We start from the raw sequence: 16,731 nt of genomic DNA, 5'->3' as shown, positions 1-16,731 counted from the left end.
AGGATCAGAAAGGGGCTGTGATGGCCATAAAACTGGCACCATGTGTGTTACTAAGCTGTTGGAATGCTGTCCCTGTGCCCTTTGTGGTCTGTTAGTCAAGTCCAACATTTACTTTTTAATGATTCTGTGCAATATCCTGGCTTATGCCTTATGAGCAGTTCAAACACAAACACAAGTCGGTGAAATACATTAAGGTAATCTTCTCTTGGAAATATATGCCATATTGAAATGTGTTTTTAACAGTAGAACATTCATGACACACACAAATCTGTTTTAGCGGTCCAGGTTGAGGATGGGCCGGTGCCTTGTGACAGGACAGATCTATGGGTCAGAGTGGGTGACAGCTGACCTGTGTTTGGGTACTGGTGACAGTGGACAATATGGTCGGGAGGGATCTAGGGATCCAGTGGACTAATCTGAGGTGGATCTGTGTCTGAGTGACATGTTGGATTTGTGTTTTGTATGAAATGTTGGATCACATCAGCCCTGTTTGAGTGACAGAGTTGCTGCGTGGTTCGGTAGTTAAGTGATACACGAGTCCTGGGTTATGCTTTGAGAACTGACAAGCACCATGGATTGTTTCAGGTCTTTATTACTGATTCTATGAATCTGTGGCTGGGTAGCAAGGTGAGGTGTCTCTACAGATGGCACTGCCACCAGGGGATGTGGCAAAGACCCAGTGAAACTGTGTGTGTGTGTGTGTGTGTGTGTGTGTGTGTGTGTGTGTGTGTTTGCATACGTCTGTGCATGTGTTTGAGTGTATTGTGCCGTGACACAGACAGGAAATCTGAAACCCAGCAGGTGGGATCTATGTATCAAAGCGTATCAGTGCCACTGCTTGCATTTGCTTTATATTTAAAGACACACCCTAAATTACAACCTTGAAACCAAGTTATGGCAAATTAATCTGACCAAAGACCATTTTACCAAGATCTCAGATGTCTTACAGAGTGCTATGTAATCGACCATGCACTACTGCCACTAAATATTCCACAGCCTAAGGATATTTCTTAATTGATTTCAGGTGCATTTCTTACACACACCTACACTAAAGAAGAGACAATTAAAAAGAAAATAATCAGTAAATCCTCTGATAATTTGGAATGAAATATTTAGTTGTTTCAAGAATGTTACTGGTTTTTGTCAGTTGAGTGGGCACTGTGGCGTTCGTCGCCTAGACGAATAACAAGACTCAATAGTCCCTGTATTTTAACAATGAATGGCTGTTTATTCAGAACATGTGTAGCATCTCTTAAGTGCAATCAAAATGGTGACGGCGCATACATGCGCATATGGTTTATATATTGAACGTAACAATATCACGCATGACATCACATGACATCTCCCCCCTTTTTTCAAGTATGCATTACATAAACATAAACCCTCTTTGTTTTAGTCTCCTGTTAATTGTTACTATTTAAGCAAAAATCTCTTTAACACAGCAAACAAGATTTTTTTTTCTTTTTCTTTTCTCTGAACATCTCTAACTAAGGGTGTGGGTAGACTACCACGATCCCTTGAGATGGGACAGGGTTTATTCTGCCCTGTATGTCATCTCACTAGCTCACATACCTTGGGTTTGGCTTTACAGTCCTACCAAACCTGGTGAAAACTTGACCCGAGGACTAAGGGGTACTGGGGGGTTCACTGGGAATGCTCTGGGTGTCGCCAAAGTCCGGTTCCGCTGGCCCCTCTAGGTCTTGTTGCTGAGGAGAATCCGTCTTTGGAGGTAAGGACGGCTCTCGACTCACCAGCTGGATGTGGCGCCAGTTTCTCCTTGGAGTGTTGCCTTGCTCTGTCTCCATAGTGAAGGAGCGTGGTGTAGCCTCCTGGCGCTTCACAGACGCGGTGGTTGTCCAGGCCTTTTCTCCATCAATCTTCAGCCTCACTTTATCACCGATGGTAAGTGACGGAAGAGGTTTGGTGGAGTACCTGCGGTTGTAGTACCTTTCATAGCACTTCTTTGCTTTTGCATCATTTCTTTTGATGGTTTCCAGGTCAGGCCACACTGGCCGCAGGTCACTTTCATGCCGTGTTGTGCGGATCTCACGACCCATCAACAGCCTGGCAGGGCTCTCTCTTGTTGGTTCTGTTGGAGTTGAACGGTAACTCAAAAGTGCCAGATGGGGGTCATCCTGTTTCAAGATCCATTTTGCCGTCTTTACAGCACGTTCGGCCATGCCGCTGGATTGTGGAAAATGAGGACTTGAAGTCACATGTTGGAAATCATACTCTGCTGCAAAGCATCTGAACTGTTCAGCTGTGAATTGTGGTCCGTTATCGGTCATTAACTCTTCTGGTGTTCCATAACGTACGAAGATGCTTTTCAGTTTTTGTATGACTGTTTCTGAGTTTGTCTTTGGCAGTTCCAAGATCTCGAGCCATCTTGAAAAGTAGTCAATTACAATTAAGTACTGACGACCCTTATACTCACACAAGTCAGCAGCTAGCTTCTGCCAAGGTAGGTCTGGCAGTGGTGTCGTGAGCAGCGTGATGGAAATTGATATTACCATTAATTTATAGACTTACATTGCATTGCAAGCATGTTCTCCTGTGTGTGTGTGTGCCATGTCTATTAATAGTCTTGGTACACCTTTGTGTAAAGCCCCTAGCAGACATCCTCCCTGCCCCAGGTGGAGGAATACACATCCATTGTCCACCATTTTGGGCCTGTGTGTGTTCCTTCATAGGAACATCCCCTCCCACTCACATGCCCCCTTCCCCACATTGACCTGTAACAAACCTATCACCCCCAATGTATCCTCCCATGATTGACTGGTATTTAACCTGTAACACTGTGGTGCCTCTTCAGTCTTTTTGCCTGCCTCTACTTGATGTTGGAATTGACTCCCTGCAGGAGCACCTTGAAATACACCTCCAGAAAGATTGATTCGCCTCGTGGTCTTTTGTCTAGAAGAGTGTCGGCCTAAGAATCCCCGTCAAGCGGTTCTTTGTTCTGGCTTGGTCTGTGGATACAGCAGTGTTTACATGACAACACAAGCTGTTTCACGTCACTGGCTATGCCTGGCCACCACACAGCACCTCTGTAACGTTCTCTGCACTTGGTAAGGCCTAGATGGCCCTGGTGTATCTTCTGGAGCACTTCGTCTCTCATGCTTTCAGGGATCACAATCTGTTTACCACGGCGCAGCAGTCCATTGGCTTCACTAAGTGAGCCACGTTCTTTGAAGTAGGCACTTGCCTGTAACGCTACACTCTTAAGATGTTCCGGCCACCCCTTGTGGATGTACCTGAGAACACACTGGAGTTCACCGTCTGTCCTGGTCTCGTCTTTTATCTGATTGATGACAGGCTTTCTCACCCTGAGGTCATCCTCAACTGAGTCGACGTATGCTCGCACCTCTGCTTCCAGGTCACCTGGTGGAGCGTTCGCCACAGGTTGCTTGGACAGGGCATCTGCTACTACTAGTTGTTTTCCAGGAACATATTCGGAAACTGGATTAAACTTCATTAACCTGATGAGCAGGCGCTGACAACCTAAAGGTGTGGTGTCAAGGTCTTTTGAATTGATTTGGGTTACTAAAGGCTTGTGGTCTGTAAGCAACTTGTATTTCTCGAGGCCGCACAGGTACTGATAGAAACGTTCTGATGCCCACACTCCTGCGAGGCACTCCTTTTCGATCTGAGCGTACCTCTTTTCAGCGTCAGTCAGGGTGCGTGAACAGAAGGCCACTGGCTTCAGTCTTCCATCATGGCTCTGCATGAGGACTCCACCGAGCCCATAGCTGCTGGCATCAGCACTGACGACCGTTGGCTTTGCTGGGTCAAAGAACTCTAGGACCGGCGCTGACGAGATTAACTGCTTCACTTCTGTGAATGCTTGTTTTTGTTGCGGTCCCCAGCACCAGTCACGCTCAGACTTGAGCAGCTCGTTGAGCGGTTGGAGCACGGTGGACAGGTTCGACAGATATCGTCCGATGTAGTTCACCATCCCCAGCAGCCGTCTCAACTCACTGATGTTGTGGGGCGGATCCATTGCCACAATGGCCTTGACCCTCTCTGGGCTTGGGGCAATGCCGTCTTTGGTCACCACTTGCCCTAGGAAGTCCAATTCTGCCTTGTTGAACCGACATTTCTCCTTATTTAACCTTAGACCTGAGGCCTGTATGGTCTCCATGACCCGCTTGAGTCTCTGGTCGTGAATTTCTTGTGTTTCACCAAACACCAAAATGTCGTCCATGTAGACATCTGTCCCGTCGTGCCCCTGCAGTAGCTCAGACATCTTTCGTTGGAAGATTTCGGGCGCTGACGTGATGCCAAAGGGTAACCTTTTGAAGCAGTATCTGCCCAGCGGTGTGATGAAGGTGGTCAGACGTGCACTGTCTTCTTTTAGAGGGATTTGCCAAAATCCACTCTCGGCATCCAGGCTGGAGAACACTGTACTCTTGGCTAACTTGGGAAGTATATCGTCCAACGTAGGTAAGATGAACTTCTCTCGTTTCACATTCTCATTAAGTCTTTTTAAGTCCACACAGATTCTTATTTTTCCATTCTTTTTAATCACTGGCACCATAGGAGCACACCATTCAGTTGGTTCGGTTATTTTCTCTATTATGCCCATTGACTCCATTCTTTTCAGTTCCTCCTCTACTTTGGAGAGTAAGGGAATAGGAACCCGTCTTGGTACGGCTACACTGTACGGCTGTGCATCATCTTTTAAGGTGATTTTCACTGGATCCCCTTTGAGTGTGCCTACACCACTGAATGAGCTGACTTCATCCAAGCGCTTAATTAAGCCTAGCTTAGTAGCCACAGTTCGGCTATGGAGGTTTTCTCCACTGGTTTTCACAACCACTACACGGAAACAGCAGTTTCGTAGCTGTCCATTGACATGGGCTTTAATTTTGGCTAAAAACTGCCCCCTTGTGGCCACAACGCCGCCTGGGCTTTGCAGTGTGTTTTTCACCTCTACGAGTTTGGGCTTTTCCTTTAATGTTTCATATGTGGTTTCAGACATCACTGATGCATCCGCGCCGGAGTCAATCTTGAACGAGACTGGTGTGTGTGCTACAGTCAGAGTAGTGCGCCACGGTGGCTCATCCTCAGCTAACAATGAATGCATCATGCTTTGCTCCTGTTGCACTGAACCTAAGAACATGCATTCTTCCACATTAGCCTCAGTTATTTCATGTACAGCTGCTTTTGAGTGGCACACGGCAGCGTAGTGTCCTACTTTGTTACACTTTAGACACTTTTTCCCTTTTGCAGGACATTCTTCGCCATCTTCATGATTTCGGCCACATCTTGTGCATGTTCCTTTTCTATTCTTTATAAATGTCTTTCCTGAGTAGCCAGTTCTTTTGAATTATTTCATTCTAACTGACTTTATGTTGTCCACGTGCTGTGCATGTTTCTCTCCTTCAGTGTTCTGAGATTTTATTAACTCGCAGTGTCTCGCCATTTCAATTGCTGTGCGCAATGTGAGATCACTTTTCATTTGAAGTTTTTGTGACACTTGTTTATCACGAATTCCAATCACTATGCGATCACGCATCTGTTCATCTTGCTGTGCTCCAAAAACACAGTTTTCAGCTAACTCATAAAGCTGCCTGACGAATGCTTCCACACTTTCCCCGGGAAGTTGGGCTCGTGAATGGAACTTTGCACGTTCATAGATAACGTTGCGCTTCGGGATAAAATGTTCATCAAACTTGGCCATTACTACGCTGTATTTGTCGCTATCACCTACTGCTGTGAACGTGAATGACTTGAATATGTGCTCAGCCTCTGCTCCCATTGAATAAATCAGGGCATTTACCTGTACCACTTCGTCATCCTCCGCGAGCAATGATGCAACTCGGTATCTGGCAAACCTTTGCTTCCAGTCCGGCCACGCTTCGGGCTTGTGAAAGTCGAACTGCTCGGGCGGGGAAAACTTGGCCAAAGCCATGGCGATGCACACTTCAGTATCAACAAAATCACGTCTTCACACACTTTTCTTCTGACACCATGTGGCGTTCGTCGCCTAGACGAATAACAGGACTCAATAGTCCCTGTGTTTTAACAATGAATGGCTGTTTATTCAGAACATGTGTAGCATCTCTTAAGTGCAATCAAAATGGTGACGGCGCATATGGTTTATATATTGAACGTAACAATATCACGCATGACATCACATGACAGGCACTGTATTTAAGTTTAGTCATGAAGTGTAAACGTACATGCAGAAAATATTCTCCTGTTTTCTGACAGTATATGATGTATCATGCCACATGCAATTTCATGACTCCTTGCCTCCGTGAATCAGATCAGTGATTTCAAATTAGATCTGTCCCCAGATGCCTTTAGCATACATTCAAAATTATATTTGGTCATGACTGTTTCATTTTTTTAAAGCAAGTTTCCTACAACAAGCAATATTTGTTGACATATTGCTTTTACATTTGCAAAGGTCAAGGCTTGCATTGATAATGGTGACGCCACACAGTAGGATCAGGTTACCATAAACAACCATGAGCTGCCATCAAGCCTCTAGTAATTCTATCATCAATCGGTCATGGCCATGGTTTTTCTTTAAGATAGAGAATTTATGTCGCAAGTAAATGTTTCTGGAGGGCTAGAAGGCACTCGACAAGAGATTCTGGAGAGCACTCAGAGTGAGTCAGTGCAGAGCAGTAAATCGTTTCAATGGTACACTCCCCTGCCATGAAATCACATCATCCAGCATTTTGGTCATTTAATGTGAAAAGTTGTTGAGACCCTTGACGATCTCCAGTTATGAATGGAGTAAATGTCATATTTGTAAGGTATAATCTAATTTCTTTCAGAGGGACCAATTACATTTTGGTCTTCTACACTCCAGTACCCCAGCATTGTTATTTATCTGTGCGGTGAGAGTGTTATTCGTTGGTGCAGTGTTATCAATCTAAGCTGTGTTAAGGTTCTCCGTCTGGTTGAGTTATTTATTGGGTCTGTGTCGGGTTATGTATCTCTGCTGCGTTGGGGTTGTGTATCTTAACTGCAAGGTCAGTTCAAGTAGCTCCGATCGATCCTGTCTGCCACGTGCTGAGTCAGAGGTCTCTAGGGCTGAGAGCCGCACCGAAACGGTGCGAAAAAAAGTGCCCTATCATCCTTCTCAATTATTCTGGCTCTCGCACAAACCCCACACAGCCAGCGACTCCTTCTGCTGCTGCTGCTGCTCCAAGTGAACTTATGTGTGGGGCGGAGTTCTGCAGGAGAGCAGACTGTTGCTGGGGCCGGTGAAGGTTACTCTCTCCTCTTGTGCAGAGGGTTGATGACATAGATGAACTCAAGCAGTATCAAGCAGTATGTTTTGCCAGTCTGAGGTGATATTGTCACTGTATCGCCATAAGTCGACATTCATGCATCAGTGCCCTAAAACTTCCATGTTATAATTCTTATCTATTAGGAGGTATTCTGTTTTGTCTCTCTATTTTTTACCCCTCTCAGAGTGACTTGTTCATGCCCCTCGGGAGACTACCAGTGATATATTTTCAGTGCTTCTCTACAGTAGCACATTTAGGTGTGACTGTAACTGCCTGTACTGCGTCGTCTGGTTTGTCATACTGTTGCGTTCTCCTGCCAACAGACCCCAGTCAGCCAGTCTCTACGTGTTGTGCCAGGCACTCTCCGTGCTGCAGTGAGTGGAGCCTGAGTCGGCAGTGGAGAACAGATGTATAAAGCCATCCAGAGCAGCATTAGCTAATTTGAGCCTCCTGGCTTGTATTGATTCACTGTCAGAGCCTGCTCCTGGCCCCGGGACACAGACAGCACCGGGATATATGAGGGCTGGTTGGAGGGGGGGCAGAAACTAAACCGAATTGCCAAAGCCCATTTGAATCAAACTCCAATCCTTTCGTTAATATCACTCGCAAATGTGAATGAGTTCATACAATCAATACATCAATACATCAATACATCCATTCACTTTCTTGAGAGCATTTTAATTTGTGGCTTCATCTGAGGCACTGTACCCTATGTGGGGAGAAGATGAATCATGGAAATCCCATACAGCATCAGTGGTTTTCACCCTGGATCAGTGATTCTCAATCCTGCTCCCGGGCCCTGCCTCCTTCTCTCTTTCTCTATCTCAGTCAGATGCGCTCTGAAAGGGTGCAGCTGAGAGATCTACAGAGCCGCTGGAGCTCCAGGTGCAGGATTGAGAATGCCTGTTCTTGACTGATGACTGATCTCGGGGCTCTGTGCAGACTTACCCAGCATGCCTTTCTCTGAGTTGGACAGGCACATGTCCTTCTCGGCGCTGGGCAGCACGAAGCCGACCACGAAGCACTCCACACCGTCGCCCATGAGCGCCAGGCCAAGCACTATAAAGAGCGTCCACTGGAAGCGGCCGTGCGCGCAGTCCTCCATGATGTCCTCGTACTGCTCGGCCAGCTCCTCCTGCTCTGAGACGGCGTCCGCCGTCGCCCGCGCCCTGGCCCTGGCCGCCCGCCGCGCCGCCTTCACCTCGTCTGGGTGTGGGATGCCCTGGTACTCACCCTCGTACATCTGGTCCTCCTCATCGTGCCCCTCAGTCGCGTCGCTAGCTGCGTCCTCCTCCTGGGGGTATTCGCCCTGGTAGGCATAGCCATCTTGGCCCCCTTCTCCGTAGGTCTGGTAACCCTCACCGTCGCCTTGGTGATACACATTGTTTTGGTAGGGGTCAGCCATTTTTAAGGGAAGCTGAGCTGTGCGGCCAGTGGCTACGGGAACTGACAGAGTAACACGGAGGAGCTGTGGTGGGCTAGATCAGCATCAGCATCAGCACCTCTAAACCCCTCCTCCTTTAGTCTCTCTCCAGTTTGTTGCTTTTATATCTCGAACACGTTATGCTACAAATATTTCAGTAAGACCCACTGACTGTTAGCTATAGACTATCAATGTCTTCTTCTCCCTGCAGTGGGTTATCTGGCTTTCGCTGATGGCTATAGATGGCCCACTCTTGACTGCAGACTAACTCCTCTTCACCTCTTCAGAAGGCCACATGCTGAATCTGAAAAGGAGGAAAGGACACCTCAGTCAGGGATTTCACAGACATCAAAGACAACACTGTTTATAAGGAACGCCAGAGGGATGTATAGAAATGAATATTTTTTATGTGCCAAGACTCAACAAAATCTGGTCTCTTATATAATCAGTTTGAAAACTGATTTTAATAGCGGTCCTTGTGAGCACTGTGACGGTCCCAATGCGACCGCACATCTACCTGGATCCACAACCGCTAACACACATTGCACTTGCATACAATCGCGCGCACACACACACACACACACACGCACACGGATATACAGACGCAACTATTTCTCCCATTCTCTCTCTTCCTCTCACACACACACATACATGGAAGATACATACGGAAAGGAGGCTAGGACAACAATCGTGGTTTCCTACATTTATTGAGTAGACCGAGAGACTCGTGGAGTGGATTGCCAGCTGTTTGGGTGCTCGTGTTTGATTGTCGGTGCAACGGCTAAGAAGCGCCTCCGGAACCAGTGGGAACTTATATACGGTTCCTACCTTAATCAGGGTGGTGATTCCCTGTTGTGGCGGTTGGGACAAGAGAAATGGTTTGGCCAAATAACTTCAGTACAATGTCTTTTTTACAGGCCAGCGATTAGGATGTATTAGATAGATATTATTCTAATTATATATTTAGCACATTGTGAACACTGTGTGGGTGTTTCAGGGTTTATATTGTGCACTGAAACACTAATTGATTATTGTGTATACCCCTCCTTTTTATATGGTGCTGACCACCTTTCTATATATGTGGATTTGTTCTGTCTTGAGGAGAGGGTTGGTAAGGTATGTGCATCTGTGGGGACTGCTGATGGTTGTCCTCTAGTCATTTAGAGGCTTAGCAGAATTCTGTTCTTTTTGTGAATTTTGTGAATGTCTTATGGAATTGAAGTGATGAAGTTTGTGAATGACTTATGGATTCCTGAACTTTGAAAAAGAATAAACCAAAAAAAAACTGAAAAACTTTACTCTGACTCTGAGCTTTTGGCCATACCCATGGATAGACGGTTACCCGAGGCTTGGTCCGTCACAATTGGTGGCAGCGGTGGGATCGGCCAACAGAGGACAAGAGTGAGTGGATTATAATTTTTTTTTTTTTTCATAGTTTCCCTTCCCTGGTTGCTTCATCTGTTTGTGGCTGTTGTTCTTTGGACATCATGGGGCCTAAAAAGCCACGAGTGGCAGCAGCAGAAGCCCTCGGAGGAGAAGAGACCGGCGTAGACCCAGAATTGGCCCAGGTGTCTGAAGATGGCTCCCTTCAGGAGCTCAGAGACATGTTCCGGAAACATCTCTCCATTCAGCAGAACAGAGATGATTGGCAGGAGAAAGAGGTGGCACGGCAGGAGGCCCGGTGGAAGACAATGCAACATCAGTTTGGTTTACTACAACGCGAGGTGCATGAGCGGACTACTCCAGATCTTGAAGAGGAACCCAGTTTGGGCAGAAGTGATAGATTTGGGCTACCACCAGAGTCACAGCGGCTGAGCAGCCGAGTCCGTGGTCAGGTGGGAATTGAGAGAGAGCCCCGTCTGCTCAGATTGAACGAGACGGATGACATTGAGCATTTTTTAATAACCTTTGAGAGAATAGCAGAGGCGTGTCAGTGGCCTACAACTGACTGGGCAGTCCGGTTAGTGGCTCTTCTGACGGGCAAAGCTAGGGCAGCATATGTGAACATGGATAGGGAAGAGTCATTGGATTATGAAAAAGTGAAGGCGGCCATACTGGACAAATACAACATTAATCAAGAAACCTACAGGTTGCAATTTAGGGCAACAGAGGTGAGAGAAGATGAGACCCCAAAGGAACTGTACGTAAGATTGAAAGACGTATATCAGAAATGGGTGCAGCCCCAACAACACACTAAAGAGGAGATTGCTGAGGTATTTGTTTTGGAACAGTTCCTTCGAATGGTCTCTCCAGATCTCCAAATATGGATAAAGGAGCGTAACCCCAGCTCCGCCGCTGAAGCTGCTTCCCTGGCAGATGTCTTTGTGGCAGCCCGGCACAAAGCACAGGCCTGGACGTATGGCCAATGGCGAGAAAGTAGAGACTTCAGGAAGCCCTATCGGCCTCCTCAGCCGCCCATGAGGACCAACAGTGAGGGTAAGTTTGCCGGTGATAGGGGTGGTCCGACCAAACAGAGCCCTACTTTTAAGTCTAGTGGCCCCAGGATTCTTGTGTGTTTTCAGTGTGGACAGGAAGGCCATGCAAGACCGCAATGCCCCAATAATCCAGCTAACCAAGCTAATGTCTGCACTGTACCTAGACCTAGTTTTCCAAATAGGCCGATAGCGCCCCATTGTTGCACAGTAGTCTTGAATGGACGGGAGGTTAGGGCACTAGTGGACACCGGGAGCATGCAGTCGCTAGTTTCCTCTGACTTAGTTCCAATAGAGGGTAGGAATTACTCTGTGGTGACCAGACTGCGATGTGTGCATGGGGAGGAAAGACCGTATCCAACAGCTTCGGTATATGTGAAGGTTCAGGGACAGCCTTATTTCTTGGAAGTGGGTGTGGTAGATGATTTGCCATATCCAGTGATTTTGGGCCAAGATTTTCCACTTTTGTTAGATCTGGCAGTGGCTAAGAAAGACTGTAACCTGGCTCTAACACGGGCCATGGCTAAGCAGGGTGAGGTGGAGCTACCACTCTCTGCATTGCCTTTCTATAATGCCGACATAGAGGCTCAGCCAGGTAAGACAAGGAAGTCTAAAAGGCAGAGGAGACATGATAAATTACAATTTGGAGCCACCCACATGGAGGAATTTGGTGTGGAGCAGCTTAGGGCACCTTTAGGAATCCCTCAGGACATTGGGGCAATGCAGCAGCAAGACCCAGATATTGGCTTGTTATATCAGCAGGCTCAGGGGGAAAGACCGCTTAGTCAGACTAATAGGCGGGAGCCAGGGGATGGTTTCTCTGTAAGTAATGGGGTGTTGTACAAAGGAGATGGTTCAGAGGCAAGGATGGTAGTTCCTCAGAAGGCTAGAGGTGTAGTCCTGGAATTGGGCCACTCCATCCCGTGGGCAGGTCATTTGGGCAGGCAAAAGACTATTGCCAGAATTAGCCGGCATTTCTTTTGGCCTAATATGGCCAGGGAAATTGCAGAGTTTTGTAGGACATGCCCAGAGTGTCAGAGAACCACCAGCAGAGGACCCCCTAAAGTCCCTTTAGAGCCTCTTCCGGTAGTGGGGATACCCTTTGAGCAGTTAGGAATGGATGTGGTAGGTCCCCTTGAGCGCAGCAAAGCTGGTAACCGGTATATGTTGGTCATTACAGATTATGCAACGAGGTATCCAGAGGTTTTTGCCCTGAAGACAGTAAAGGCTAGGAATGTAGCCACCTGTCTGATTCAGATGTTTTCTAGGGTGGGTTTCCCTCGGACCATACTAACTGATCAAGGGTCAAACTTTATGTCAGAGCTGTTGAGGCAGGTATATCAGCTGCTAGGGATTAAGGGCATACGGACTACCCCCTATCATCCGCAGACGGATGGGCTGACAGAAAGGTTTAACCAGACCCTAAAACAGATGCTACGGAAGTTCGTGAGTGAATCAGGAGCGGACTGGGACAGCTGGCTTCCATATCTCCTTTTCGCATACCGGGAGGTCCCGCAAGCATCCACAGGGTTTTCACCCTTTGAGTTAATGTACGGCCGGGAAGTGCGAGGACCCCTGTCACTGCTGAAAGAGGCCTGGATGGGAGACCAGGAGGTCCCAGAGGCCCAGAATGTGCTTTCTTACGTTTTGAAGATGAGGGAGCGGTTGACGAGCATGGCACAGCTTGCCCAACAGAGCCTGAAACATGCACAACAACGCCAAAGGAACTATTATGACCAAAGAGCCAGACCAAGGAGTTTTGGACCAGGAGATAAGGTGTTGGTGATGCTGCCTAGTGATACAAGCAAACTGTTGACAAAATGGCAGGGCCCTTTTGAGGTCACCCGTAAACTAGGGTCTACCACCTATGAAGTCGTTAAACCAGGACAGAAGCGCTCCAGACGGGTGTTACACATCAATCTCCTGAAGGAGTGGCATGAGAGACCAGAGACAGGAATAGATGCGCTCATGATTCGGCAGGTGCCAGATGAGGACGAGGTAGAGGAGCAGTACCTACCACTACCATCAGAGGGCGCCCTTGAACTCAGCCATCTGTCTCCGACCCAGCAAGCTGACATTCAGGTTCTTTGCAGGCCAGTCCTGTTTGAAGAAAAACCAGGGCGCACTAGTCTGGTGGAGCACCAGATTACCTTGTGTGAGGGGGCAGAGTCCCGCCGCAGGAGCTATAGAATCCCTGAGCGTCTTCTGACCACTTTGAAGGAGGAGGTGGACCAGATGTTGGCTATGGGCATTATCGAGCCGTCTAAGAGCGAATGGTGCAGCCCAGTGGTATTGGTGCCGAAAAAAGACGGGAGTCTACGGTTCTGCGTCGATTTCAGGTATCTGAATTCAGTTTCCAAGTTTGATTCTTACCCAGCACCCAGAATTGATGACCTGATTGACTCCTTAGGCTCTGCTAAATGGCTGACGACCATTGACTTAGTTAAGGGCTACTGGCAGGTTCCCCTCAATAAGTCTGCTAAGGAATTAACGGCTTTCCGGACCCCCTGGGGGCTGTTCCATTTTTCCGTGATGCCATTCGGTTTGCACGGAGCACCAGCAACATTTCAGAGGTTGATGGACCAGGTGTTGGTTGGGACCAACGGCTACGCAGCAGCATACCTAGATGATGTCATCATATATAGCTCATCGTGGGAGGAGCACCTCCAGCATCTGACAGAGGTGTTGCTGCGGATAGAGTCAGCTGGCCTTACTATCAACCCAGCCAAGTGTGCGATTGCCAAAAAGGAGACGGAATATCTGGGGTATGTAATAGGGGGGGGGCTTATCAAGCCTCAAGTACAGAAACTGGCAGCCATACAGAATTGCCCATTGCCCCAGAATAAGACCCAGGTGCGATCCTTTTTGGGCATGGCAGGTTGGTACAGGAGGTTTGTACCAAACTTTTCTCTTAGGGCAGCAGCCCTTACTGATATGACACAGAAAAACTGCCCAGTCCAAGTACAGTGGTCTGGGGAGGCAAAGGAGGCCTTCTATGACATAAAGAATGTTTTGTGCAATGAACCTGTGTTGTATTGTCCAGATTTTGAGAAAAAGTTTGTGTTGCAGACTGATGCCTCTGATTTAGGCTTAGGTGCGGTGCTTCTTCAGGGTGAGCCCGATCAGCAACATCCTGTGGCATACATCAGCCGGAAGCTGTTTCCAAGGGAAGTGAGATACTCCACAGTCGAGAAGGAGTGCCTGGCGGTGAAATGGGCACTTGACGCCTTCAGGTACTACCTCTTGGGCCGGGAGTTTCTCTTGGAGACAGACCACCGGCCACTGCAATGGATGGATCGCATGCGGGATTCCAATGCAAGGATTACCCGGTGGTACTTGTCTATGCAGCCATACCGGTTTATAATTAACCATATCCCAGGACGGAATAACACCACTGCTGACTTCCTCTCCCGCTTACCAGCGTGAGACTAGAGGTGGGGGGGTGTGTGACGGTCCCAATGCGACCGCACATCTACCTGGATCCACAACCGCTAACACACATTGCACTTGCATACAATCGCGCGCACACACACACACACACACACACACGCACACGGATATACAGACGCAACTATTTCTCCCATTCTCTCTCTTCCTCTCACACACACACATACATGGAAGATACATACGGAAAGGAGGCTAGGACAACAATCGTGGTTTCCTACATTTATTGAGTAGACCGAGAGACTCGTGGAGTGGATTGCCAGCTGTTTGGGTGCTCGTGTTTGATTGTCGGTGCAACGGCTAAGAAGCGCCACCGGAACCAGTGGGAACTTATATACGGTTCCTACCTTAATCAGGGTGGTGATTCCCTGTTGTGGCGGTTGGGACAAGAGAAATGGTTTGGCCAAATAACTTCAGTACAATGTCTTTTTTACAGGCCAGCGATTAGGATGTATTAGATAGATATTATTCTAATTATATATTTAGCACATTGTGAACACTGTGTGGGTGTTTCAGGGTTTATATTGTGCACTGAAACACTAATTGATTATTGTGTATACCCCTCCTTTTTATATGGTGCTGACCACCTTTCTATATATGTGGATTTGTTCTGTCTTGAGGAGAGGGTTGGTAAGGTATGTGCATCTGTGGGGACTGCTGATGGTTGTCCTCTAGTCATTTAGAGGCTTAGCAGAATTCTGTTCTTTTTGTGAATTTTGTGAATGTCTTATGGAATTGAAGTGATGAAGTTTGTGAATGAACTTTGAAAAAGAATAAACCAAAAAAAAACTGAAAAACTTTACTCTGACTCTGAGCTTTTGGCCATACCCATGGATAGACGGTTACCCGAGGCTTGGTCCGTCACAAGCACCAAGAGTAGTATTGGGTGGGTGTACTCATTTTGAGCTAACAGATTAAAATAATGTGGATTGCTATATTGATGAAGCTATGATGATCAAATGTACACTGTGAGATCAGATTTCTGGTGAGCTCAGTCGCCACACTTACTCGATTTCATGATTACAGATGATAATTATTATTTGCGTTACATTATTATAATCCTCATTTCAATGGCACAAGACACAGCATCAAGATACTGTATGTTTGTGTCATTTCTTTAGCACTGCAGTTGACTGTTCCCAGGTTCTGTATGCCAACTGGATACACAACAGAAACTCAGGTCTTGGACTTTCTTGGATTTTGCTAAGGTCTGTGTATAGGAATACCTATTCTAATTAATATTACTCTGTATTTAGCATTAGCATACTCATCTGAATGGCTCCAGTGAAGAGTTTTCATGCTGAACTATGGATACTGTGTTTAGTCAGGTACACCACTCACTAAGTAATACAAACTGTATGAACGTCTTATGATGAGGATTTTGTAGTGGAGTGGACACAGCTGATCAGAGGACTGAAGAGCAGTGAGTGGATCTGCTAACATGCACCCCTCTGATCCTGTTGACCACTCAGCACCAACAGGAGCAGTTCTGAGTCTCTCTCTCTCTCACACACACACACACACACACACACACACACACACACACACACACATCCCCGGCAGAGAGCACTTCAGAGGCCAACTCAAAACAAACAGGGATAATCCATACTTCTTCACTGCTGATGGTGTTTTGTCTCCCTGCTGCTTGTCCTAAGCCAGGGACATTTTGGTATTTTGATTAATATATTTAAAAATCTCTGCAAGTTTTTGTCCTAGAAACATAAAACTAACACCCACAGCAACCTTGAACCCTTTTCTTTTAAAATATGTAAAGTTTGAAACTAAAATATAAATAATCACTTTGTAAGGACAATATTACGAATCCCTTGCAAATTTCAGCCTCTGAGTGAGGTTTCGACCCTCCCATTAGCAAATGACAACTATTCATATGATAAGGAGATGGTAATTCAGTGATCACTATTGGGTCAAGTAAACCTGTAGGAACAAAGACATTCCAGGCCCATTACGTCATGGCCATTGTTCTTGACCGAGGTGTCCCAGAATGTTCACACCTTTCTCATCAATATGCATAGTGGTCTAAGTGAAGGAAAGTGTCACAATGTATATTACTTAAAATTAGTATTGAAACCACACACACTTTCTGAATGATAAACTCACCTATGTGGAGCAAACACCTATGTTTACAGGGCTCAGAGTAATAAAGAAAACTTCCAAAATATTAACA

The 16,731-nt window shown here is 46.8% G+C and overlaps 2 protein-coding genes across 5 annotated transcripts in view; one reads left to right on the top strand and one right to left on the bottom strand.

Moving 5' to 3' along the window:
* The window catches only part of sv2bb (synaptic vesicle glycoprotein 2Bb), a 54,178-nt gene that overhangs the window by 9,432 nt on the left and 28,015 nt on the right, over positions 1 to 16,731 (bottom strand). For all 4 annotated transcript variants that reach the window (XM_031564593.1, XM_031564592.1, XM_031564591.2 and 1 more), the window contains one exon: positions 8,196 to 8,974. In XM_031564593.1, coding sequence (XP_031420453.1) covers positions 8,196 to 8,652 — 457 coding nt within the window. In that variant the 5' untranslated portion in view covers positions 8,653 to 8,974. The remainder of the gene's footprint in view (positions 1 to 8,195; positions 8,975 to 16,731) is intronic.
* Positions 9,092 to 15,437, top strand: LOC122128840. Its single transcript, XM_042703723.1, has one exon. It carries the CDS (start codon positions 10,158 to 10,160, stop codon positions 14,526 to 14,528), a length of 4,371 nt encoding a protein of 1,456 aa, XP_042559657.1. The 5' UTR covers positions 9,092 to 10,157; the 3' UTR covers positions 14,529 to 15,437.

Source organism: Clupea harengus, chromosome 3 (genome assembly GCF_900700415.2).
Source record: "Clupea harengus chromosome 3, Ch_v2.0.2, whole genome shotgun sequence".
NCBI classification, from domain to species: Eukaryota; Metazoa; Chordata; class Actinopteri; order Clupeiformes; family Clupeidae; genus Clupea; species Clupea harengus.
The sequence above is the reverse complement of the archived record's forward strand: the minus strand, read 5'-3'. Positions and strand labels throughout refer to the sequence as shown.

Coding starts and splice junctions, on each gene's coding strand:
- LOC122128840 (XM_042703723.1), top strand. CDS start 10,158: ATGGGGCCTAAAAAGCCACGAGTGGCAGCAGCAGAAGCCCTCGGAGGA.